This window comes from Camelus dromedarius, chromosome X (assembly GCF_036321535.1).
Source record: "Camelus dromedarius isolate mCamDro1 chromosome X, mCamDro1.pat, whole genome shotgun sequence".
Taxonomy (NCBI): Eukaryota; Metazoa; Chordata; class Mammalia; order Artiodactyla; family Camelidae; genus Camelus; species Camelus dromedarius.
In genome coordinates, this window is record NC_087472.1 from 91,263,254 (window position 1) to 91,290,274 (window position 27,021).

Sequence of the window (27,021 nt, forward strand, 5' to 3'; positions counted from 1 at the left end):
ACATCTGTTTACAGCATGGTTTACTGAATATAAGTCCACTATTGAGACCTACTGCTCAGAAAAAAAGATTCCTTTCAAAATATCACTGCTCATTGACAATGCACCTGGTCACCCAAGAGCTCTGATGGAGACATACAATGAGATTCATGTTGTTTTCATGCTGCTAATGCAACGTACATTATGCAGCCCATGGATCAAGGAGTAATATTGACTTTCAAGTATTATTATTTAAGAAATACATTTTGTAAGGCTATACCTGCCATAGATAGTGATTCCTCTGATGAATCTGGGCAAAGTCAACTGAAAACCTTCTGGAAAGGATTCACCATTCTAGATGTCATTAAGAACATTTGTGATTCATGGGAAGAGGTCAAAATATCATTAATAAAGAGTTTAGAAGAAGTTGATTCCAACCTTCATGGATGACTTTGAAGGGTTCAAGACTTCAGTGGAGGAAGTAACTGCCAATGTGGTGGAAATAGCAAGGGAACTAGAATTAAAAGTGAAGCCTGAAGATGTGACTGAATTGCTGCAATCTCATGATAGAATTTTTTAACAGATGAGGAGTTGCTTCTCATTCTTAAAGAGAGCACTGTGACTTTCATTAGCTTTGAATGTTTGTCATATTATCTATAATGAATGAAAAGTACTTACTTCTAATGCATAATATACTGGTTTGTCTCTGCCAAGTTTGTAAGCAACTGTGGTTAGAAGGCCATGTTCAGAAAATACACACTGTAGGAAAGAGAAAAAGGATTCAGCAGTCAGGAAAACAAAACGAGAGCATAAGAATATTTTTAAAGCAAAAACATAATTCAATAATATTTTTAAAGCAAAAACATAATTCAATAAATATAACAAATTAGAAAATAAATCTTAACTGTCAAAATTACCAGTATTAAGAACAACACATTTAAATAGTACAAAAAGTTTATCCCTTGTTCCAAATTTGATTTGCATTAAGAATCTGACAAGATCCTAGTGCAGATATCCCATCAACACAATTAAAAACATATGTATAAAATTCAGAGAACCATTCAAATTTAGTGGTTTTCATCATTTTTATTGAGTTCTAAATTAAACTGTTAAAAATTAAATAAAAGCTTGTTGACTCAAAATAGCAAATTATGTTCAAGCATTACTTTTATGAAGTTAAAGAAGACTTTCATCAATCTCTTAATTTGAAAAAACCAACCTTACGGCCTGTATTACATAGTAAGAAACAGCCTGTTCCATACCTATAGTTGGGGGAGAGTGAATAGTAGGACAATTTTATTAAAAGTAAATAATACAAATTACTTACAAAAAGTAAATAGTATGAATACAAATTTCAACTGACATTTAACTTAGTATAATAAAAGTAATTATATTAAAGTTTTAGAAAACGTCCCAAAGCTAACAAACATCACATACTCTTTTGGAATAATGTTCAAAGAACAGTCTAGAAGAAAATGTACCTAGTGTGATCCTAATAGAAAAATGCACATATAGTATGTGGTGCTTGGTCATAGCCCAGGGCTATGTTTGTAAAATACCACTAGTTACAACAAATCCTAAATGCAGGCACAGTTACGTTACTACTAATCCACGTGGAGTGAAGCATCATGACTTAAGAGCCATTTGGCAACGGGGCCGGCCAGCCTTGCTCCATCGTTAGTACAGTCATAAGGCAAGAAATGCCACCATCTTCTGGCACACAGAGGCCGTTAGGTCCAGGGTGCAGGAAAGTGGAGCTGGACTTTGGGCACAAGAGAGGCACAGAGGGGAAGGCTATTTCCAGCCTAGCCTTCCCATTCTCTGTGCAGGATGGGGCATTCTAACAGTGGTGGGAGAGTCCCAGCCAGCATGTAACGCAGCTGCCATGGGAAGTGAATTTTTGTGGTAGCCTTATCAGCATCAACTTTGGACTCTGCAAATCTGGTGCTTGGACATAAGAGAGTAGTTTTGACTTGTGCCAGGCAGATAAGTAGCCCAAACTGATACAGTAAGGGTCACATGGCAACAGTTTTCAACTGAGTTGGCTGTGACAGTCACCCTCGGCTCACCACAGCTGCCCTGCCTGAGCTCAGGATTCCCTCCCCATGGACCCTGCCACTGTGCCCTGCAACGTTTGGGCAGAGAGGAGAAGGGAGAGGGAGTGCTCAGTCCAAAGGAAGGGGATCCCAGCAGACGCTACGACCAGTCACCGCTAAGTCAACAGACCCGAAGAGCTGTATTTGTCTTGTGGAAGCAAATAGAAACCAAAGGCAATTTTTTCCAGGCACCACTGCTGTGAGTAAGAATTAGCCCGATACAGCCTATCTCTTCTGCTTGATTCTGGGCCTGCTTGATGAATAGCCAGCACATTCAGGATGAATATCTAAGTTTTCAAAGACACTAGTCAAAAAACACTAGGTACAGGTAATGACATATTCACGAATTTAAACACATAAATCACTATACCTTATTACTTCCACAATGCTGAAAAAGCTATATATTTTAATATCCTTTAATAGATACTCACAAAAAAGTTAATTATCTGTTCCATGCTTTTCATTTTATTTTTTAAATTAATTTTTTAATGGAGGGCCTGGGGATTGAACCCAGGACTCCTTGCATGCTAAGCATGTGCCCTACCGCTGAGCTATATATCCTCCCCCATGCTTTTAAAGGGAGAAGTCTGAACCCATTTAGTCCCCATACAAACTCTGTATACTGAACAGTAATGTACATACAAGTTTTAAAGTACAAAATTGACACAAAGGCTCAAGGTACTTAATAAATACGAACTTAAAAACACAAACAAACAAAATTCCCCAAACTTGGCGTGATCCTTTTAAAAGAACAAACTACCTACTTCACACATCGTTCCTGGGTGGTTGCCTTTCTACAAACACAGTGTCTTACTGCCTCTATTTTCTACCTACCTGCATCTCTCTGGACCATTTGCAACCTGGCTTCCATCTTGAGCCTTCTACTAAAGCTTCATTCATTCTTAGAGGTCACCACTGAAGACCTAATTTGTCAGCCTCAGCCTCCATGACTTTTATGGAGTATTTTGCACTGCTGACCAAGCACCCCACCCCCCAAGTATCTCTACCTGGGATCACCACATTAATGACTAACTACATTCTTATTTGTCTGCATTCTCCATCCCTGTGTTTCTTACTTTTAAAAATATCTCCTCTACCTGTAAATTTTTTCTTGGTATTTTCATCTAGTCCTGTTGCTTCAAAAATCACCTCTAAATCGGGAAATTCAAAACCTCTACTTTTATAATGAACTCATTCCCCATTTCCAAATGTGTATGATAGATATATAACCTATCAGTACCACCGTGTCCCAAATAGAAATTCTTCTACTTGGACGCATTTCCTACTTTGGCTAAGCCTAACCACTAGGTCCAGGTGACTAGACTTCATACGTGCTTCCTGTCTCCTGTCCCTCTGCAGTGTCATGGACATTCACCCACAGCCTCCCTCTCTCTCCTCACCTTCCTAGTCTTTGTCCTTGTTACTGAGATGGCATAGTGGCCTCCACCATGCCCTCTTTGCCTCTAGCCTCTCCTCACTTTGATCCAGGATCATATTATTAAGTGGACTCTGAACACCAGCTCACAAACCTTCAGAAGTGTCCCAATGCCTTCAAGAAAAAACTCCTCAGTTGAAATTTAGGCCTTCACAACACCATCCTAGCCTTATTTTCCCACAACTACTTCCCTACCTGAATGTTCTGTACAGTCTTTAAACAAATCCTTCCATTTTCCCACATGCATCTTTGGTCAGTGTTCCACGTGTTCACCATACTGCGCATTCTTTAGAACATTTCATTACTAACATAATGTTTTGTGACTTTTCTCCCCTCCTTATGAAACCGTTCAACATAAGTACCTCAAAGCGTCTTACGGCAGATACGTTCTGATTTATAATATGATAAACTGTGTGTTTGTGTTCTTTCTCCTCAGGAACACAAACATGAACTGAAAGACCTTACAGTTGGCTATTCCCCTCCTTCAACCTGGAGGAGCTGCAGAGATATTCAACAAGCCGTCCTTAACTTAAATGCATCATTCAGGACTTGGTTGATAATGCTTAAGGGATTGGGGGAGTATAAAGAGAAGGAAAATCAGGCAATTTTATTGGATCCCATGTGCTCTGTATTACTGTGTTAGGTACTTGACAAATAGAGATACCATCTGACTTACTAGCATTAGTGTGCTTGGCAGAGGAGGAAAGAAGGGGGCGGAGGGAATAGCCTACTTTTCCGTCACTTCTCTTGATTCCTGATTCAACTACCTGGAACCCAGAATTCATAGACTATGTTACCAGACCCTCGATGACTCAAGCTTTCCTTGTGGTAACCTAGGATACCACGACCTGCACAGAATATTCATATCTCCCTTCCCCCACCAAAAATTCTCACACAAATAATATCACACTCTTGCATGAGGACAGCTGCTCCTGCTAGACTACAAGAACATTTCATCTAAAATGTTAGATGTTCCATTATTCACAAAAGAAGAAACTAACCACTGAAGTTAACACTGATGAGAGAATTAGGAAAGAAAAGCACAGTAAATGTAGACAGTCTCCTGCCGGATCTATGGAAATCTTTTCCAAGCAGGGGACAGTAATGTGCCCCGGCTAAGTCAAATCAGCTGGATCTGGGTGCAAAGATTGCTTCTCTCACTTGCTAGCATAACCTCTCCGAGCATCTGTATTCTCCTACTAAAGTGGGAATAATCTTATTATTCTTAGGTATGTGGCTTGTTACAGACTCTGCACGTGTGTGAGTAGTAAGATGAGATTAGGAGGAAAATGCACCAAATCTCTACTTCCATCATTCCTTCTTCTTCTTATCAAAGAAAAAACTTCAGGTAATAGGGAGAAAGCACAATGCCAGGGAAATAACACTGAAAGTCCCACACAAAGAAAATTACTTTACAATTAGCGAGAAAGTCTAGGACAGGAACAATACCTTGAAAACTGTAGTTAATTATGACTCTTCCTCCCCTCTGTTCAACCTTCCTCCCATCCCCGAACAAGCTCCCCAAAAGGCAAGAATACTTTAAACCAAAATTTAGTTTATGGATGAAAAAGGTATGGAACTTTATAAATCACGGTTTTCACAAGCCTCATCAGTGTGTTTACCTATGGCATAATGTATTTTATTTGAAGCAGATGAAGAAATACAAACGGGAAAACATTTTTATATCTTTATTGGAACTCTGAAGGTACTAATTTTCAGCTCAGATGAACTTCAAAAGCTTTTCCTCATTCAAAACACCAAAGGGAAAAACAAACAAACCAAAAAAACGCCATTGGTTTTCAGATTTCTGAAACTCACGTGTTTTTGGCTTGTCCATCTTGGAAGCACATTTGTCCCACCAGTGCAGCTGACTGGTCCCCCAAACACTGAAAGTATAAATGACAATAAAGAACACCGACTAAGACAATACTATTAATTTCCTTTTTACAAGAACCATAAGATTTATCTTTCCTTCTTTATTTATGAAGGAATGAACTGTCTTATGTTCTCTGCATTGCCTCCACTTGGCCATTTTCCCATTTGTTAACACTCCTCTGAGGTAACAGGTACGGGAAGGGAGATTTCCAATTAATTTACTCAGAAAATTTTCAGTGGCCCACACTGTGTCACATAAGAACATGAATTAGCCAATTCTGCTGCTCTTATTTATTCTTCACAGTTAAGGAAGCAGCAGACTGATTAAGGAAAGCTGTAACATGGAAGGGATTGGGGGTACGGAGGTCACAGGGAGATGGTTGCTGATGAGACTTACCCCAGATATTGGCACACCTTCCAAGGCCCCAGCTTTCTAATAAAATTTTAAAAAAAGGATTATGAATAATCACAAACTGTTGGCTCCACTAACATAACTGCAACAGAAACGAACACGAAGAGCAACATGCCAGAGCATGTGGGCAGACAAGACAAAGCCATTGTTTCAGCTACATGAGTGGTTCAGAGAGACAGACACTAGAAAGATTCCTAGAATGGCAGGAAGAGGCATGGCACTGGAGTGCGGACATGACACACTGGGCTGGCAGTCAGGAGACGTGGGCTGTACTCCTGGTTAGTCACTCAGTCACCGAGCAGGCCGCTGAAACCTCTCTAGGCCTCTATCTACAAAATGGGACTGGCCTTATTGAGCTTATATGAATGCCAAAGTCCATTTGCTCTTTGCTATTATTGCTGCTACTAAAGACTAACACATCCTTTTAAATGAACATATGAATAGCTATCAAACAGCATGGAACATATTTACTTTGGAATGTTGCATTTTATCAACTGTACTTCCTACCCAAACTGCTTAAGTAAGAAACACAGGGTGGATAGATCACTGGTAGAGCACGTGCTTAGCAAGCACAAATTCCTGGCTTCAATCCCTAGTCCTACCCACAAATCAATCAATCAATCAGTTGGATCACCACAACCCCACCAAAAGAAAAAAAAAAAAGAAAAGAAACACAAGAGTGTTCAGGTACTGGGTATTACTTGTTCATAACCAACATCACCCTTCAAGTTTTTTATAAGTTAGAGTTAATTTATGTGATGAATAGTGGTTTCTATTTTGATCAAGGATGGCCAGCATTCCAGGGGGAAAAATGAGATTTCAGTGGCTGACTGTGGAGTTTACCAAACTTAATTTTTAAAGGAATACTTTACACTCATACAAAGCAATCTGTACCGGTATTAGGAAATTAGGGGAAAGGAATATGTTCCCTTAAGTACAGGTGATGTACCAGGAAGAGCGCCAAACAAAAGCTTTGGCCCGACCGTTCAGCCTGCCATTTGGAAGCCAGTCTCCTGGCCCCTGGGAGCTTCCAGTTCCTGGGGTGTTAAAGCGAGGGTAAAAATAGAGGCCACCTCACATGGCTACAAGGAAATAATAGCATCTGTGTGGAAACCCTTTACAAAACAGAAAATACCCTCTAGGTAGTAGTTATCATTTTATTTCTTTCACGCTTTCTGGTTAGTTCAAGACCTGTCTTTTTATTTACTGTAAATAGTCTTAGAAAATCTGAACCTGGATAATAAGTGAAGGGTAAATTCCATAAAGGGCTGAGAGAGAATTAGGAAACCTAGAGGCTGTATATCTTGATGTATTTAAATACAGAAAGAAGCCCTTGCTCATACTACTGAAGTTAACATCGAACAACCAGCAGGATCTACTGTATGCGTGCGGTCAGGCACAGAAAGCGCTCCTTTTCCTTCGCAGAGAGGGATCTCTGGAGGATTCCTGGGAATATCCTCTGGTGAAGCATGCAGAAAAAGTGACAGTGCATTTCCAACTAACTGGTCTGAAAGGTTGGGCAAGATAACATTCAAGATAGATGTTCAGGACATTTAAAAACGACATCTGATTTCCCTGTTATGCTAAAGCCCAAAGCACATCACAGCTGTACTTTGTAATGGGGACCATAAGAATTTCTCATTCCAGAAAATCACCTTCATCTTTTATTGTGAAATCTCACTCTTGATCTTATGAGATTCTTAAAAAAATAAACAAGTAAGATTAAGTTTTAAAAACACCTAATGCTTGACTAGAGCTTATAATAATTTGGAGGGTCATGGAAGATTCCAGATAAATCTGTTAAGTAAACAGACTTCTGCTTGACTAAAACTAAATGGAAATGCACTGTATCTTTTCCAAATGAATGGGTAGCATAATTGGTGGGCAACCTACTCACCAGGCTATGAGAGATTTTCTACAGTCAGCAAAGGGGAGAGAGGGGGGACAGAAGCAATAATATTTAAATACAAGAGAAACTAGGCCAGTGAAATTTTTTCAACCATCCTCTGAAACTGTTTCTCAAGAAAAGTTTTTTTCTCTGACTAAAGTCAGTTTGTAGATAGCTATGAAATCATCAAAGCACTTTGAAATTATAGATAAGCAACTATGCTTCCCTTTAAAAATTCCATGTTGCCTTGAAAGGCTTTATTATAATTAAAACATTTAAGAATTCTTGCTTAGACTTTATCTACAACACTGAGTATTCAATTCAATAACTCAATTTAATAATAAAGTCTATAAGAGTATCTAATATTTTTTGTGGAATGTCATTTTTTGCAATTAATCTTAGACATTCTTAAATTTTACCATAAATTCTAGATTTTTGAGCTTAAACACCAGTTCAAATCCTCTTAGAGATTTGCATCTCTGCTGAGTAATCAGAGACACTCAATGATGCTAAGTGGACTTTTTGCTGACACTGCTTTTCTTGTGGGTTTCAATGAAAGCAACAGTAAAAACGTCCATGATGAAAACCCGTTTAATTAGCAATCACAAATCAGAAACAGACTCTGCTTTCAGTTTCTTTGCTCAGGTTTTGCTCAGGCTGACAAAGAATCTAAGATGAAACATGGTTTGGTTATTAAAAGAGATTCAACAGGAAAAAATGTGAAGAGACTTTCCTATAAATTAAAAGCAGGCATCACAACTGCTAAACAGTTATTTGGATTAAAAAAATTAACTGGCTCAAACATTCCCCTGCCATCCTCTATAATTAGATTATTCCATTAATACTTTCAAATACTCAAAGAAAAGCCAGTTAAGGTTTATAAAATATAAAATCCATTGGTAGGAAGGGTTCTTAAGGATTTAAGTTATAAAACTATTTAAACAATACTAAATTCTTATTTTACATACTGCCAACATTCACAAAAAATTCACAGCTCTCAAAATAAAAAACATCACACAATTGACTTTTGACTTCTGAATAGTAAAGCTTTTTTTTTTTTACCATTAGGCCATAGATCTCAGAAGAACTCCGGACATTTGGAAGAATTTTCATTGGAATTTCAAAAAATCTAAAAAACAATAAAGATTGTGTATAACACTATTGTCAGTAAACATCTAGAAACATTTATATGTATTTAAAGGTAAAAAAACAAAACAAAACAAAACAAAAGGTAAAAAAACCAATGTAAACAACAATTAGAAACGGGTGTATTTGAGTATAGAGTTAAATAGTAACAAATAAATAAGCCAGCAGAACACACTGTATGCTTGGATGTTTAACGTTTTAACTTTATACAAACAAATCAATACAAAATGAAAAGCACACAGAAACCCAAGTACTTTTAGAAAGGAACCTAGTCTTCTTGAAGAATAATCAAGACAATTACTTAATTTGGCCTATTTATTATACATGCAATATTAGTCTCCTTTAAAAGAATACATGACACAGACTTGTATTTTGTAGTTGAAATATCAACAATTAAAGTTTGGTGCTCCACTGACATCTGAAAATAGTAAGATTTAGGTTATAAATAGGTAACCTATTTGGAAAACTATTCTTAGGACAGAACACAACTTACTCGCAGAGCTCTTTATCCCATTCCAAAGAATGGATGTTGAAAAGCATTGTCCTGCTCGCATTTGTTACATCCGTGCAATGGACACCTCCACTGGCTCCTCCTGTCAAGCTCTAGACAGAATGAAAAGGACATGTTAAATGTGTACGTTTTTGCAATTTAATTTACACTCTGTCAAGAGCCATAATCAGCAGCAGAACACATAAAACAGGAAGATGGAACATTTCAATTACTGAATTTTCTAGTTTTCAGCAGTGTCCAAGAGAAACATAATGGGAGCTGCATATGTAATTTAAAATGTTTTAGTCGCTACATTTAAAAAGCATCAAGCAGCAGGTGAAATTAATAATACAATATATTTTATTTAGTCCTATATATCCAAAATACCCTTTCAATATAAAAAATGATTACTGAGATACCTTCCCTTTTTGTACTAACTCTGAAATACAGTGTGTATTTTATACTCACATCTCGAGTCAGAATGTGCCACATTTCAAGTGCTCAATAGCCTTATGCAGCTCAGTAGCTTTATGTGGACAGCATAGTTCTAGCTAATGATGGATTAAAAATTCTGTTTTGTTTTCATTCTCTCATCTTTGGAAGATGGAAAGTCTTATTAAATTTGGCAAAGTGAAATACATTGAAATGACTGCCTCTTCAGGATCTTACTGAACCCTGTGTTGCTGTTGTTGTTTGCTTGTGTTTGTGTATGTGTGTGTGTATGTGTGCACTTGCACACGTGTGTTTTGTAATAACGATTCTCATTGGGCTGTGCTGGCACTGACCCAGGCACATATCCTGAAAGCAGGGTTTTAAACTCTCTAATGTTAATACCCTTGGACTTGAACTGCAAGTACGGCTGCTTTCTTTTCTGTAGAAGAAATAAGAGGTATGAAAGCAACAAAAGTGGAGAAATGGCATCAAGTTAGGGGTACAGCCTCGAGTCTCTTGCAGCTCACAGTTCCCACACCCTGTCTTGCTCTGGCTCCAGGAAATTCTGAGAACTATTGTCAGAACTATTTCAACTGTGACTGACACGTATGAAGACTGCTGGCCATGAGCACAAAGCACAACCCGCCCTGGCCAAGCACTGGGAGGGCTGGAGAAGGCGCCACTTCCTGAAAGGGGTTTTGAAAGATCTGCTCCAGGGATCTGACACGTGAGAAATAGGGGCAATGTTCCCTTGAAGCTCCCTTGAATGTTGAAAAAGAGAATCACAAACTTACAGAAGTGTTTACAAATGAAATACTATGCCTGGGATTTGCCTGAAAATTATCCACGGGGAGAAAGAGAATGTGGCTATGGTTGAAACAAGATTGGCCACAGTCGATGGCTGTAGCTGACTCACTGATTTAGAGGTTCCTGACAGTATTCCCTCTGCTTTTTGGGTCTATTTGAAAATGCCCACAATAAAAATAGCAGAGGATGTGCATGTGAGGGGAGGGGGGTGAAGGGAGAAAATACGTAGTTTTAAGATATAGCTGGGAAATGTCTGTTTCTACTCATCCATGTACAGCTCAGGGAAAAAGATTATATAGCAGAAATTTCCACTATGATTTTTCATATTGCAGTTTAATGAAGAGACAGCTGTGTGATGTTGAAAGTAAATGCTAAAGGGAGAGTATATAGCTCACGGGCTTAGAGCACATACTTAGCATGCGTGAGGTCCTGGGTTCAGTCCCCAGCACCTCCTCTAAAACACAGTAATAAATAAATCAACCTAATTACCAGCTCTCCCAAATAAATTAATTAAAAAAGAAAAGAAAAAAAAAAAAAGAAAGTAAATGCTAAAAGTAGCCCAGGTGTTTTATCATGTTAAATAGTTATTTCTTCCAAGAAATGGCTAGTGGAAAGGAAGTACAATTGACCCCTGAGCAATATTGGTTTGAACTGCACAGGTCCACTTACATGTGGAATTTTAAGATAAATGCTACAGTAGTATATGATCCATGGATGCAGAACCGCTGACTAAGGGACTTGATATCTGTGTCTTTTGGTATCCTCCGCGGGTCCTGGAACCAATACCCTGCGGATACCAAGGAACTGCATGATAGGCAAGAGCTAAAGGCTAAATTTACTAACTGCTAATTAATTACATTAGCTATTCTAAAGATAATAGATGTGAGATATGGTTTTGGTAATCATCCTCCATTTTTACTGAAATAAGGCAAGAAAAAATAAAGAGGAAGGAGGCAAAAGTGCCTCTCAAATGGAGGCTGAAGTGTTCTGCGGGTTTATGAGTGGCTTTTCTTAACGATGCTGCCAACTAAAAAATTTGAACTCTTCGTAGAAAAAAATGGTAAGCAAGGTGGTCTAAAAAGTTTCTGAAAATTTCTCCATACACACATTATATTTAAACATACCCAAATAAGCCATGAATCAATGGTCCCGAAAAGAGCTCTATCTTCTTCAACTGCCTTTTGAACTTTTCTCACATTGTCAAGGAGCCAACGAAGTTTCACTGCACTAAAGTAAGTGCTAAGCGGAAGGCCTGTCTTGGACTAAAAACAGTTATGAAATTCAGCCAGCAAGTTAAACTCATAACAGTTTAAAATAAAACAAAATACCAAATCAAAAAAACACAACCAACCAGAAAATATTCAATGGCTCTAAAGGCAATCCCATGGTATTATGGATAAAAAAATAGTTTTCCTATCTCATGGCACAGAAAAGCATGCTCATGAACAAAGGTCAGAGTGATATATTTGCAGTTCAAAGAACATCCACATAGAAAGGCAAAGAGAAAATTAAATGACACAGCACCCTGAAATCTAGATAGTTAAGACATAGATGTGATGTAACATTTGTGATGAATTAGTAATATACACAGAACCTAGCCCAAAACTGTGCCTTTTATTTTATATTCCATGAAAGTGATAAACTATTGAAAATCAGTATATCCAATCATAAACTAATGACCATAACCAGAAGACTATGTTTTAAAGCATATGACTTAACAGCAATTTATGTGTAAAAAAATAACATAAATACATACTCAACGCACATACGTATTCAAATAACATAAAATTAGTAGAGAATAAAGTAGAACTCAAAGACACACCACATTAAAGCAACACAGATGTTCTATTTAAGAAAGTAGTTGCTAGTCAAAAGATAATGTAGCACACATGAAACTTATTTGATGTTCTAAACCAATGTGACCTCAGTAAACTAAAAAAAAATTAGTATATACAAAAAAAGTAGTTGCCTGAATTCAGCAAATATATTGAACAAAGGGAGGGTGAACTGAATAAAGGTGAAAGGGTAAGAATGAAACACATATGGGCTTATCGATCGTCCTTGAGAACGATGAGGTCCAACTCATTTTTGTTAGTATATTAGGCACTAAATTTATTTATAAGGGCTGGTGTAAGTGGTTAAGAAAATACATATGTCAAAATAATGCAACTATCCTTCCCTCCCTGAATCCTATTCTCATTTGTCACCTAACTACAGCAAGGGGTCCCCTTTCCTTCTCATCTCTATGGATATGCTTAGTAAACAAAAGCTCAGACCAAAGGATTTAATACTTTAATGCAACCTTATAAGTTAAGAATCTTAACTCACAGTTTTCCAGCTTTCCTAGAAAAAAAAATCAATGCTCAAAAATAATAAAAAGAAATCATTTTTGCGACGTTTCTTTGATTTTAAGGACCAAGGGCCATCCCACAAACCACTACAGAGATATAGCATTAGAACATCTCATCATTATTTAAGTAGAACGTGTCAAAGTTGCCTAAAATGGCTTTAGAGAGAAAAATATGCATTCCCTGAAGCAAAGCGCAGTTGGAGTTGGGATGAGGGTTGGGCAGGCTGACCGAGAAAACAGATTAGGAAATGGTTAAGGGTGTCTTCAGGACAAGCCTGAAGTTGTTTGGGCGGGTGAGAATGGGAAATGGTTTGTTAGATTGCTGGAATTAATGGGAGTTGAGCACTAGTTTCAGAACCAAGAACTGCAAGAAACTGCCCTAAGAGTCCCATTGACAAATATAAAGGGAATAAACCAAAACCCAGAACTTCCTTTTGGATACTAGAAGAGCTTGACCTTGACCTTGCTGAGAAAAATACCACACTTGTTTCAAAAATTCTCTCTCCCTTCATTTATCTGAAGAGAGATGTATGTAAGCACTGAAAATCAGGCATTGTTTTATTGGCTTCTTCATATGAAGACAGCAGAAGAGGAGTTCAAGTAAAGGCTGGAATGCCTTCTACCTTCTCTCCCTGAATCCAGTTGCCCCAAAACTCAAAAGCATCCAGAATTTTCTTTGATGGATAGTAGAAAAACAAGAGAGAAGGATTTGGAAAGCATGGTTAAATCATAGGAAGTATTTCCTAGGGAGTATGGTTTAAGGCACGGGGACACTTTATAATCCCCTCCAACCTATCAACCTCGGAGTATTATTCCTCTAGTCTACCACAGGGCAAGGAAGATGGAAAGGTAAAGACCTGAGTTGTCCTCAATTGTCTGCAGAGAAATATTCTACAAATTGCATCAAATAAGTATTGCGCAATAAGATGTAACAGCTGAGTAGTCTTTCTGGTGAAATCGCTAAACTTTTTTTTTAAATATGCATTTTTCTTTTTATAGTATACTTTTGAAGAGATGTCTTACCTTGACAAAGTTATTATTTCCTGGAATTCTTTTACTAAGACTCTCAACGGTAGACTGGGTTCGTAGGTCAAGCCACACTGTAGACCAAAATATAATAATAAATACGAAAAACTTCATTAAAAAATTCAGATTTTAATGAAATCACTGTCAAGGACAGGAGACCGATTAGTTTCCACAAGCAATTAAAATGCTGTAGCTTTCAAAAGACAGAAATTAGAAAATTAGAAATGAATGGGCATATTGTTAGAAAAGAGACCAAATTTATGAGAATTCAAAGCTTTTATGCAAAATTACAGACCAAGTTAGGAGAACAATACATACCTTAGGGCACTTATTTTGTATCTTTTTTATAGAAAAAGTGAAAAAATTGTTTCGGATATGGATTTTCTATGCATAGTGAGTACTGAAAAAATCTGAATGCTAGACAGGCTAGTTGCCAGGGCAGAATGTACAGCCCAGGGTCACTGTACTGTGTATAAAGCATGGATCTTAGAAACACTTGGGAGCAATGTGTGACACAGCCGAGAACCTAACACTATTATGGAAGGAAAAAATAGAAAATTCAGTTGCTCATATACTAAATGCTTATTTACACTAAACTCTTTCAAAGGAGGCTAGAACCCAGAATCGTTACAAAAGATTATTTAAAGGTTACCATCCTTTCTCCATGTTAGATTGCTTTAAAAAATAAATAAATAAAACCCCCCTCTATTTTAACAGATCAACATTATTTTTACTAAATAATTCCACTTTCTGATCCCCCTTGGAGAAAGTTCTGTTCTGCTTCGTGACAGAAGGCTTGAGAGAGAGAAGGCATGAGATTGTACATAAAGCAATCGTGAAAGGTGAACAATAGGCTCAGCTGAGCTTTCTTGGTCAGATTTCAGTTTTGTACTTAACTTGTATACCTTTTCATCTGTTAGTGGTCACTCGATATTTTTAGGCACTGACGGTGCTCAGATGCCTCCTGAAAAGACGCAGGCCCACAGGCTATTTAAAGGGCGCCGGGAAGACTCCGCACGCTTGCCCACCACACGTGGGAGTGCTGGCAGCGAGTGTCTAGTTTATGGTTCACCCATAACTATACTATTCCCTCCTCTTCATTTAAAAACTAGTCATTTCCTGTAGTGAATTTTAATCAATTCTTTTAAAGTACTTAAACCATCATTACCCTTGAGGGCTGTCTGTGCTTGATTTTGACAGTGGCTACTTGGCACTCAATTAATTAAATCGGGGACTTCAGTACACTATACTGGTTTCCACAGGTGGGGAAAAAAGCAACAAAAGGTTTATCATAACTAAGGAAACAGAAGGTCAAGAGGAATAGCATGGAAACACATGGGCTAGAGATGACATGTGCATTTGGTGCCCAGCATCCATTCCTCTTGCTGCTGGGAGCAGTAGCTCCAATTCCCCTTAGAAAACCATTCCTCTCTCATCCTCAGCTGTGTGGCTTGCAAGAAATTCAACCCCATCCCCAGCTCCAGTACTGTGCCTCTACCCCAGTGGTGGGTTCTGGAGAGCAGAGAGCACATGGGGTCTAATCAGCCCAAGTGAGACTTGTGCTTAATCTGCAAGACTCTCCGTCCTCAGCTCAGCGTGGTAGAGCACATAGCTGGGGCTGCTGCCCTCGTGTAGACAGCTGAAACGGCCACATCTGGGGCCATCCCAGAAAAGACAGACTTGTGGGATCCGGGTGATATCGTTTGACTCTGGAATCAAACAGCACCCGAACTGAGCCACTCTTTGAATTCCTTTTTTTTTTTCTTTTAACCTCATTTAGTTGGGGTTGACTTTTCTATTACTTGCCCTGTGAGTGATACAAGCCAGCAGCAGCAGTAGCAGCGGCAGCATAGAGTTGGCAAGATCTCCCAAGGCCAGGGAACAAGGGCAATCCACTTTTTTCACAGCATCGTATGACTGCAACAAAAGTGGACCTTCTTCATAGGCAAGCAACCCCAGCAGGTGTTAATGGTTTAACCGCAGTAGTTGGGAAAAGTAGAGGAATTCGAGAGAAAAGTTTTAAATCTACGATTGGTAGAATTAACAAGCGTAATTCAGTTTAGACTACCTACTTTAAAAAAAGGAAATAGGATGGATTAGAATGGAGAATATCAGCATTCACTAACCTCAGTAAAATAAGTATTGACTTGTGAAATCTTGCTTTAGTTACGTTGATTTCTTGAACCATGATGTAAAATACATTTCTTACCAAGGGACATGAAAACCACTGCTCTAGGCTTTTTGTTTACTGGCTTCCAGATCAGCATTTTCCTATATTTTAATGGACATCAAAATCACTAGGGATCTTAAATATAAACCCCATTCCCAAGAATTCTATGATAGTAGGTCTGGGGAGGGGGCCCAGAATACACCTTTTAAATTGATGCCCCCCTTTAAGAAACACTGTTAGACTCAACAGCAGTGATTCTTATCCAGGAAGCACACAAGAACCACCTAAAAAACTCTGAAATAACATATCCTGGGGCCTACACTAGAGGATTCTGGTTGAAGGTCCAGACAAGGAAGGCCTGAGTCTTTCTACCTGTGTTACTCAGTGTTATACTAGAACTGGAGAACCTCTTTTCTAGGGCATGTTCTTTAGGATACTGAACTTGTTCCAATCATTTGTTTAAAAACAAAACTAAAGACAAACTGATGTGATCATCAGGTTGCTCCCTGAGTCTCAGTGGCTCTATTACTCCTTGACAAGGACCACTTATGTAAAACTGGGCACTATACTCCTCACTGAAAGCTTCCAACTATTCACACTGGTGTCCACAGAATTAACCCTTTGCCAAAAAAGAGTCAAAACATTGGATGCGAAATCTACATCTTCTGGCTTTGCCACCAATAAGCTATGAGACTCAAGCAAATCATTTTACCCTTCGTGGCCTGGATTTCCTGAATATAAAACAAGGCAGTTGGAACAGTCTCTAAATTAGTCTCTCTCTCCTTCTATTATTCCATGATCACAGAAGGCTGGCATAATTCTTACTTTGTGTTTATAGCCCAAGAGTTTAAGGTAATTAGAATATATGGAATGAATTAGTAAAACTGCCAAAGAGAAAAATGTCAGTGGTCGGTACTAAGTAATTCACAAATGCTCAAAATTAATTGAATTAAGAACAAAAAAAATTGAAAACTCATTAAAGAAGCTGAGATGGCAGAATTAGATTTGCAGAATAAGGGACCAAAAGCCAAAGAGAAGACCCCAAGCTGGAGGACTAAGCCCCTCATGGAGGTAATTTCTGAGAACAATTAAAAGAGGTGCCAGATCCAGATCCAGCAACAGCATTGGTCAGTTTCCCCCAGTAGGTCAGAGTCGGAAGGCCAAGATGTGAGCAAGAGGCAGAGCACCAATACCTGAGGAAGCGCCAGCAGCTGGAACTGAAGAGCCAGAGGGAACAACGGCAGCTGGATCGGAAGGGCCAGGAGAAACTGGAGCAGCTGGAGCATTAGGAGAAATAATGGCAGTTCATGCTAGAGATGGCCAGGTTCAAGGTCTCTGTTCTCTTCCTGACCATTTAGGAAATGGCAGATCACTCAAGCGAGTTCATGAGAATGAACATTTTTCTACTCATTGAGCATAGAACAAGAAAAGGAAGAGACATGGAGTCGAAGGGGAACGGGGCAATCCAGTCAGAGTCTCTGGTTCAGTGGCATTTCCATTTGGGCAAAGACCAGGTAAACACCTACTTCTTGTTCAGCATGACTCTTTGCTACCTGGCCATGTAGCCATGTCCTAGTTAGGAAAGTTTCTCAGTTGGTTATTGACTGCTCACCCAACCACTGAATTGAAAGGCTTTGTGATGCAGTGAGTGAGCACATCCCTAGGGGATGTCAGGGGATGTCAGAAAGGAAAGCTAAAGAGTGCGCTACAGTCTGTTGGGGCCATCTGCAGGAAGACATAAAAGGGCTGCTCTGGGAAGGCGCAGCCCCAGGAAAGCACTTCCCTGGTAGGTTGGAATGTCTAGAGGGAACAAGGAATTGCTAAGTTCCAAAGTAATTCAGAAAAATATCAGAAGGAAAACAGAATCCAGAATATCATACAGCTTGTTTCTAGAACGCACGCCCCTTATTTAGCCTCAAATAAATTGGACTTAAATGGTTTAGACTATCAAATGAATAAGTTGGAAAAAAACCCAACTTGGATGATCTGAAATTTTTATTTGTATTAAATAAAGCCATATCTAATATATGCCTGGTAGATTTAGTTTGTTCTGAAAAACAAAGTCTTAAGAGTGAAGAGAAATGCAGTTGCCTCGATGCCCATGGACCAGGGTTAGTTCAGTGATGAGTAGCAGTATAGATGAAGAAATCACTTTTAGAATATTTAGAAATTACATCAGTTTTGGTTAGTCTTAACAATAGAAGGGAAATGTGCTGAAGAAAAAGAAGAAATGAACACACTAGAGATAATCTAAAGTATTTTCAGTTGACTGGGAGCAAAGGCAAATAATACATCTCCTCTGGATGGTTTGTTATGAGGCGCTGCTGGCCCGACAGGAAGGCAGGCTCGGGTTACGGAACACACCCTAAGCAAGGGCTGCTGACAGTTACGCAGTGTTATCGGGTTGTTTCCCTCGCAAAACATGGTAATAGTAAATCAGATATAACTGCTATGTGTTACCACTAGCCAAAAGTTAAGCTACTAATTAAGCTGGGTAAAAGGTCATTTGCAAAGGGGAAGGGAGTATTGATGACTGAGGACATTTTCAGAGATCAGGTGGGGCCAAAAGAAAAATAGAGAGTTGAGGAGGAGGGTAAATCAAAACGTGTATGTCAAAATTGGGGGGCTGAAGCCTACTTCAACTGTTAGGTGTATAAATGCAAAATGCCAATGGCTTACATGAGTGTGTGTGACCCCAGGTAGGCTCTGCATGTACCCTAAGAATACCTGTTGTGAATAAATCAGCCATTTCATCTGGCATTCCTAGATTAAAAAGGCTATCAGCCAATTCAGAACAGTGGCCATGTTCTGAACATTTACTGAAGATTTATAGTCTGCTAGGCACTGCTTAAGTGTCCTACATGTATCACTGATCTTCACCTCAAGCCTATGAGGTCCATACTTAGAATTTCTCCAGCTTAACTGTTGAGGGAACAGGCACAGAATGGTAGTAAATAGAAAAAGTAGAATTTGAACCCAAAGTCTGAATCCAGAATTAAACTTCTATGATATTTCTGTCCTCTGGACCAGGCTAGTGCTCAGGAGAATCTGTTTTTTAAGCCATCTGAATCAGGTCAAACTGTACTTGGTTGTGTCTGAACACTATATGTCTTCCCTCTTGGGGAATAAATGATAAGTTAACTGTCCAAGAAAAAAAAACACCTATGATATAGGTACAATCAGGATGAATTCACAGTCTTAAAACAAGATCAGAGACCTCAAAGTTGAAATCTAATTTAGTTTCTTTTTCTGGTCAGAGTTGAAGAATCCAATCACTGCAAAACATGGCAGTATTTCTCTACACAGGATTGAAGGCGATCTAAGGCATTCAAAGAACCATGTAAAAAGAGACTTGAAAAATGAAAAATAAGTGGATCTTGATAAAGCTGAACAGTTGAATACTCTAGATTTTATAAAAGAAAAAAAAATCAGCTCCTTTCCAAAGAAACCCATTAAAAACAAAAACACACCTTTGCTGTTTAAGGCCAAGGAGTTTGAGGTGGTTGGCCATCTATGGTTTTCTTTCATGCTGATACTCTGAAACATAAATCAGTTCCAGAAAAGATAAAAGAATTGAGCTCAAGGTTCCTTCAGATCTCACCAGATGACTAACCAGGTTTAATCTCTGGCCTAGGTTTAATGAGTATGTAAAAATTTAAAAAGGCAAAGAGGATGACCAATGTTTTAGACTGCCACAGTCAGCATAAAGAATTACGTGTCACAGAGGACTTTAAATCCATTATCTTAGAAAAAAATGTTTGCAATACCATTTAAATAAGGAATAATGGCTCAGAGACCCATGATTTTTGTTGGTGGTTTTCTTTAATATACTAAAGGTCTCAAGTCAGTGACTCTTGCCTCCCTGGATACTATAGTCCTAATGACGAATAATATTTCTATATTAAATCATAAATTGTGCTCTACAGAAAGCTACCAGATGAGTCATATTACACTAGGGTTGCCATGCGCACCAGTCAGCTTCAATAGTGAGGGACAAAACCTGGCCAAGAAGGGGGGAAACAGTTGGGCCATCCTAGTTAGGCCAGAATGTTCCACCAGTAGCATCGGTGAAATGCATCTATGAACGTACTAAATATTGATGATTCAAGTCTTTCCCCTCTTGACAGTTGAACCACTTGTATAGTTTTGAACTTCATCAGCTTAGTCTGTGGTGCATTTGCAAACCCAAACCTTTTTTTGCAATACTTCTTAGAAGACAGCAAGGTCTGTAGACCACTAATAATAGTTAGTTTTGGAAGGAAAAGGCTTAGAAAAATGGCAGGGGCAGAGTAGAGGGAATTCTTTGGAAAATATTGGTGAAGATAACGCTAAGAGGGAGAAAGAAAAGTACCAGAGGGACAAGGAAAACCAAGACAGCCGAGAGAAGTCAAAGGCCTGCTTCACATCCAGAGCCACAAAGCTGCTGCCATCCACCTGTGAGGTCATCGTGGTAAATGACAGCATCATGCAATAGAGACTGGGAAGCAGGGATGCATTTTATCTCCATTTTAGATATCACACCATTTGCCTCTTTCATCACAGAATTAACACATTTTAAAACAATATGAAACTTCTAAAACAGGCCATCCATGCTTCAATAGACGCATTTAAACTTTATCCTGCTCTTATCAGTGTACCCGTTATAAAAGATGCCAGTAGACAAACAAAAGGAATTTTTGCAAGGAAGAACAAGTAGCCTTTCTCAGTCTTCAACTTCTTCAAAGAAGCATATTTCATGTCTACTAACAGGACTCTGAAATTCTCCTGTCTCTGTTACTGTACTGGGAGGTGAGTGAGCGGATTGCTTACCAAGGACCCTTGAGCCATTAAAAAGAAGGCCACATAAAAAGCAACTAAAAAAAAGAAATGTAGACTCTGCCTCTCTCATTTCCCTGTCTATAACAAATTCTGCTTATTAGTTATATAATTTAGTAAGTAAAGACAGAGAAAAGTCAAGAGGAGAAGGACAGGCCTAGAGGAACAGAAATTTACAAGAGAAAGGGACAAGGAAGCAAGAAAATCTAAGAGAGAGAGAGAGAGGGAGGGAAAAGTAGAAAACCCATAGACTATGATACAAACAAAGACAAAGAAGCTCAAAGACAAATATATGTAAAAATCTGATTTTGTTTCCATCAATACCACCTTGTGTTATTTTAAGATAAAGCTACTAAAGATTTAACATCATCATGCTGATATTCTCAACTGAGGACCTGCAGGGAGACAGGACACCTTAGTTTTCCTGGTTGAAATAAAATTGGAGGTAGATCTATCCTTGTCATTACTTCAAGTGGCTTCTCTTCCCAGCTAATCACTCCTCTGTCTACCTTTTCTAATCCCCTTCCTCTGTCTAGCTTCCAAATTCCTATCCCTAAGTCTTCTGTGTCACAAAGCCAAGCATGGTGCCTGCTTGGTTTGCCACCATATGCCTAGGGGCCATCATAGAACCTGTCTACAGAAAGGTATGTACACTTTTGTTGAACAAATTAATTTTACCTTCATTCCTATAGTGAATTCATCTATAATAAACTGAGACGATCACCTCTATGTTATCAACATTTAAGTCTACATTTTGAACAATCTCTTTATAATAGAGATACAAGTTTTAATTATCCAGAAATTAGCTTTGATTCTAAGCCCAATATTCACTTTGTCCAAAAAATAAAGTCCAGGTTGGCCCTCCCATGTGGGCACTCCCTAAATAATATTTAATTTCCTTCTGTTCTTTCAGGCTGAAAATCTTGCAATCCTGTTTTATTTTTGTCTCATCTTTATTCAATTTCCAAACATACCTTTCCTCTGAAAGGTCTTGCCAACTTGTCTTCTCTGTTCTCGCTGCACTAACCCCATCAGCAGTCTCAATGAACTCCTCTGCTAGATTTTACTGCAGAGATGAATCTTGTCCTTTTTAACATAATTACTTACATATTAGGATTTAAATGCTTTCTATTTATCTTTTCTTCCTATTTCTATCCCTTTTTCTTTCCTTTTTAAAAAAATCATTCAATTTCCCCTTTAAGCTTGTTAATTATACATTATTTTACTCTTCCTGCTTACCCTATATACAACATGCATTCTTGACAATAAAAGGGCCTCAAACACTTTAACCTCACTTACCCAATATTTCTTTCATGTACTACTGTTGCCATGTAGTATTTAAATTTTTAATATATTTTGAACATCACAATACATTATTGTTTTATACAGTCAAATTCATTTAGACTGACCTACATAGTTACCCTTTCTAGGGCTCTGCATTTCATCTTGCATTGTCAAATTTCCACATAAGAACGTTTCTCTTCTACCAGAAAAAGACTGTTAGTAGGGATCTACTTGTAATGATTTCTATCAATTTTTGTTTGTCTTGGCCTTTATACCTTATTTTCATTTCTTTAGGATATTTTCATTTCTTTAGGATAGAGAATTCTAGGTGAAAGTTATTGTCTTTTAGCACTTAAAGATTTCATTCCATTGTACTCTGACTTTGTTTCCACTAAGAAATCAGCTGAAAGTTTTAGTATTGCTCTCTTGAAGGTCATATCGTTTGGCTACTTTACAATTGTCCTTTTATGTACGGCTTTCTATGTATTTATCTTGTCTAAGGATCACAGTGCTTCTTCAATCTGTGGTTTGATATCTTTCATCAGTTTTGAAAAACTTTATCATTTCTTTTCTTCTGGGACTCCAATACAAACAGGTTGGACCTTCTTACCTTACCTCACCTCATATTTTTCTTGGATTTTTTCCTATATTTTCAAAACCTTTGTCTCTTTGTTCTTCAGTCTGGATATTTGTTTCTGATCTCCCAGGTAACTAATTCATCATAAGCTGTGTTTAATCTGATATAAAATTCATCAACTGAGTTTTTAATACAGTCCTAGAATTCATATTTTGAAATTTCTAATTCTTTGCTAAGATTATCAATATTGTCAACAGATTCCTTGAACATGTAGGTCATAGTTATTTTAAAGTTTGCTAACTCTAATATGAGGATTTCCTATGGATCTTTTTCTAATGTCAGTTGTTTATGTTGGTTTTTAGTTATTGTTGTTTTGAAAGCCTGGGGTTTTTTTAATAGAAAACAAGAAATTGTATATGAAAAGTGCTAGAGATAATTTTTCTTCCAGAAAGGGTTCATTTTATTTACTTTTTGTTTTGGGGGGAGGTAATTAGGTTTATTTACTTCCTTATTTATTTTAACGGAGGTACTCAAGGATTGAACACACGTGCTCTACCCCTGAGCTACACTGTCCCGCCATAGGATTCATTTTTGTTTCTGAAAGGAAGTTAGGCTAGGAGCATCAGCAATCTCAGATCATATTAAACCACGGAGGATGGGAAGGGATAGACGGGATTTCAAAATTGTAGAATAGATAAACAAGATTATACTGTATAGCACAGGGAAATATACACAAGATCTTATGGTAGCTCACAGAGAAAAAAATGTGACAATGAATGTATATATGCTCATGTATAACTGAAAAATTGTGCTGAACACTGGAATTTGACACAATATTGTAAAATGATTATACATTAATAAAAAAATGTTTTTAAAAAATCATATTAAACCAGTCAGGGTTTTAAATTATTTGAATCTGGGCTTCAATTCTTGTGAGGGTTGGTATAGTGCCCATTTACCTAACTTCTAAGATTGGCCCTTCACAGTCGCAGTCAAAAGTCTGGCTTCCCAGGGGAGGGCACAGCTCAGTGGTAGAGTATGTGCTTAGCATGCACTAGGTCCTAGATTCAATCCCCAGTACACCTCCATTAAAAGAAATATTTATTATTTTTAAAAAAATAAATTTTAGGAGGGGGTAGGTAATTAAGTTTATTTAGTTTTAGAGGAGGCACTGGGGATTGAACCCAGGACCTCATTCATGCTAAGCGTGTGCTTTACCACTTGAGCTATATTCCCCCCACCTTCCATTAAAAGAAATAAATAAATAAACCTAATTACCTCCCTCCTCCAAAAAAAAAAAAAAAAAGACCAAAAAAAAAAGTCTGGATTGGATTTTACCAATATTCAGTACCATCCTTGGCAGCCTCTGATTCCACCTTTTGCCTCCTTATTTCAAGGAACCTATAAAAGTGCTGCTTAGCTTCTCAGATACTCCTTTCAGAATCTATAGATATCTCTAGGGAAAAAGCAACAACAAATGCCAAACTCACCTCTCTGGGCTTTCCTTTTCTCCTGGATCTTGGTCCCACAATTTCTCACTGCCTTGGTAGCCTTCCAGTTCTTTAGGCAGTTTCTTTTTTTGTCCGACTTCTCTCATTGTTCTCAGCAGACAAGTGCATTTGAAATAACCCATTCCGCCATTGTGGGAAGCTAAACTCTCCTTTATCACCCATTTTGTTCCATGTTGCCCAGTCCATGGCTTACGGTGTCCTCTATATCCTCGCCAACCCCTATCTATCCAAATTAGAACATGGGATTTGGGGTTGGAAAGATTTACATTCAAAATGTGGCTTTACCTCTACTAATACTTATATGGCATTGGACAAATTATATAACTTTTCCATCAATCATTCATGAAATAAGCCAAGTAAAACCTGTTTCAGGGTCACTGAGATTAAATAAGTAAATGGCTTAGTATAATCCCTAGTACCTAGTAATAGCAGTTAGCACTGAGCATTTGCATCACTGCTAGTTCTATTAAAACTAGTAAATTAGTCATCCTATACTTGAATCTGATCAGACTCTTCACTCTTTGGTGAAATATGTGTACACATTTTTGCTTCATAGCTTGTTCACACTATCCTTCAATTCTTCCTTTTCTTTTTTCCTTTTGTTCTCCTCTTTGCTTTTTTTTCTTTCTTTTTCTTATTGATATATAGTTGGTGTACAGTGTTGTGTCAATTTCTGGTGTACATCATAGTGATTCAATTACATATATTATTTTTCATATTCTTTTTCATTATAGGCTATTTTTATAGGGTACTGAATATAGTTCCCTGTGCTATGCAGAAGGACCTTGTTTATCTATTTTATATAGTTTACAGATGATGTCTGCAAATCCCAAACTCCCAAATTATCCCTCCACCCCTCTTCTAATTCTTCCTTTTCTTAATGTAAACCTTCCATACATTCTTCAAGGCCTAAAATGGAGTTCAATCTCCCTCAAAGGTACGCCAAAAATTCAAAATCGACAGGAGCATGCACTGACTCTAATTCTTATTTAACTTAGTAGCACACAATTTATCAACTATTCCCTAATTTTGTGTTAGTCTCTTTTCAAAGCCAGATTATAAAATGTTTCCAAAAACAGCCAACAATTCATATCCTCAATAACACACCCAGTGTAGCATCAAAGACATAAGAGGTTCTCAAAACATGCATGTGGTTCAGTATAGAAAAAATGTCTTCTTATTTCATAGGTACAGATTGAATTAATACTCCAAAGCACATAGAATGAGGTGCAGAGGAACACAGGTAGAAGGGAAAAAAATGAGCAAATAAGCACATAACAAAAAGCTTTTCTGGTAAAATATTTACTGAAATCCTTCACTATAGTAAGCATAACATCAAGTAGCCTAGTTGCATTATTTTAAAGTGGCAACTCAAAGTCCAAAGTTGCATTTTTACAATTCAAAGTTTCGAGCTTAACAGGAAGTTTCTGGTTCTTTTGAGTAGGCCCTTCCTTTCACAAGGGGAAAAAATAGTAAAGCCCTAACTAGCTCAAGAAGTTGGCTAACACTGTTCTCTCAAGTACTAGTCATTAAAATTGTAATACCCTGCTTATATTCAAAATGAGCTGCTCATGAAAATGAGAACAAAGTAAAGATTTAAAATATATACTTTTGTGTAATAGGGCCTTTGGCTGCAATGCTTTGACATTTTCTGCACCTTTAATTTCTTATCACAAATACAGAAGACAAACTAAGTTCTTTCTTAAACACAATAACATTAAATCTCTTAATTTTTTTTATAAAGATTCTTCCCAAAGAATTCATGCTACTCTTACAAGGTACCTTTTTAGTGTATTTTCTGCATGACATCACTTTCTTCCAATCAATACTAAACTAACAATATTACTAAAGTAACTGTAAAGTAAAAATAGCTCACTCTATAATCCCATCTCTGACAATTGCTGCCTCCACTCTCCACCCTACAACCTAGTATTTTATAGACAAAAAAGTGTGCTTTGCTGTTTGTGACAGAATGACGCCTGTTAGTAACTGTATATTTAGAGCAAAATTTTCCTTTTAGCAAGTGACAGTGTCATTCAGAGCTGAACTGTCATGTGCTAAGAGTGATGTTAAAATATACCCATGGTTATTTACCTTTAATAAGATGTGACATCTAACGGTGGTATACTTGAGATTTTGAGTTTTTGAACTCCTGTTGAAATAGCCAAATTCAAAGCAGAAGGAACTAAAAGCTTGAGATTTTATTTTTATAACCTCAGCAGAGTGAATTCAAATTTTTAGATGGGAAGAACAAGTACTTTAGAGACGGCGAGAGAGGGGACTGCAAACATTTGCAATCTTGACTTTTGAGGGGAGGAGGTGAGATCTCTTTTAGGTGTCAGAAACAGCAGGGATTAATAAAACAGTTCTGGCAACATTAACTCATGAGTATAATACAAATAAACAGGAAAAGGGGAGAGCATAAGAAAGAGTTCATTCAAGATGTGAATATCTGAAAATGGTAAAGATTTAACAACTAATTTCTGAGAGGACTCTTCTGCCCAACCCATGAGACAGATTATAGGAAACATGACCTCATGCTTTTTTAGCCAGATATTTTCGTAATGACAACATCTGCAAGTGGGGAAAAGCCTTGCATGTGACATCCACGTACAACACGTGGCTTACCTACAGCATTGTAGAGAGGCTCTCCAGTTAACTTGTCCCAGACTACTGTGGTTTCCCTCTGGTTACTGACACCAATAGCTTTAAAGAGAAAGTTAAACAGCAG

General features: G+C 37.8%; 1 protein-coding gene across 5 annotated transcripts in view; it reads right to left on the reverse strand.

The window, feature by feature from the left end:
• GK (glycerol kinase) overlaps positions 1-27,021 on the reverse strand; it is a 69,630-nt gene that overhangs the window by 24,054 nt on the left and 18,555 nt on the right. For 3 of the 5 annotated variants that reach the window (XM_064483313.1, XM_031445602.2, XM_031445606.2), the window contains exons 4-13: positions 26,919-26,996; positions 17,297-17,380; positions 13,931-14,007; positions 11,682-11,819; positions 9,322-9,431; positions 8,745-8,811; positions 5,780-5,815; positions 5,326-5,393; positions 1,196-1,238; positions 655-735 (exon numbers count right to left, since the gene is read on the reverse strand). In XM_064483313.1, the coding sequence (XP_064339383.1) occupies positions 655-735; positions 1,196-1,238; positions 5,326-5,393; positions 5,780-5,815; positions 8,745-8,811; positions 9,322-9,431; positions 11,682-11,819; positions 13,931-14,007; positions 17,297-17,380; positions 26,919-26,996 (782 nt within the window). The remainder of the gene's footprint in view (positions 1-654; positions 736-1,195; positions 1,239-5,325; positions 5,394-5,779; positions 5,816-8,744; positions 8,812-9,321; positions 9,432-11,681; positions 11,820-13,930; positions 14,008-17,296; positions 17,381-26,918; positions 26,997-27,021) is intronic. The other 2 variants (XM_031445605.2, XM_031445607.2) reach the window with 1 other exon arrangement.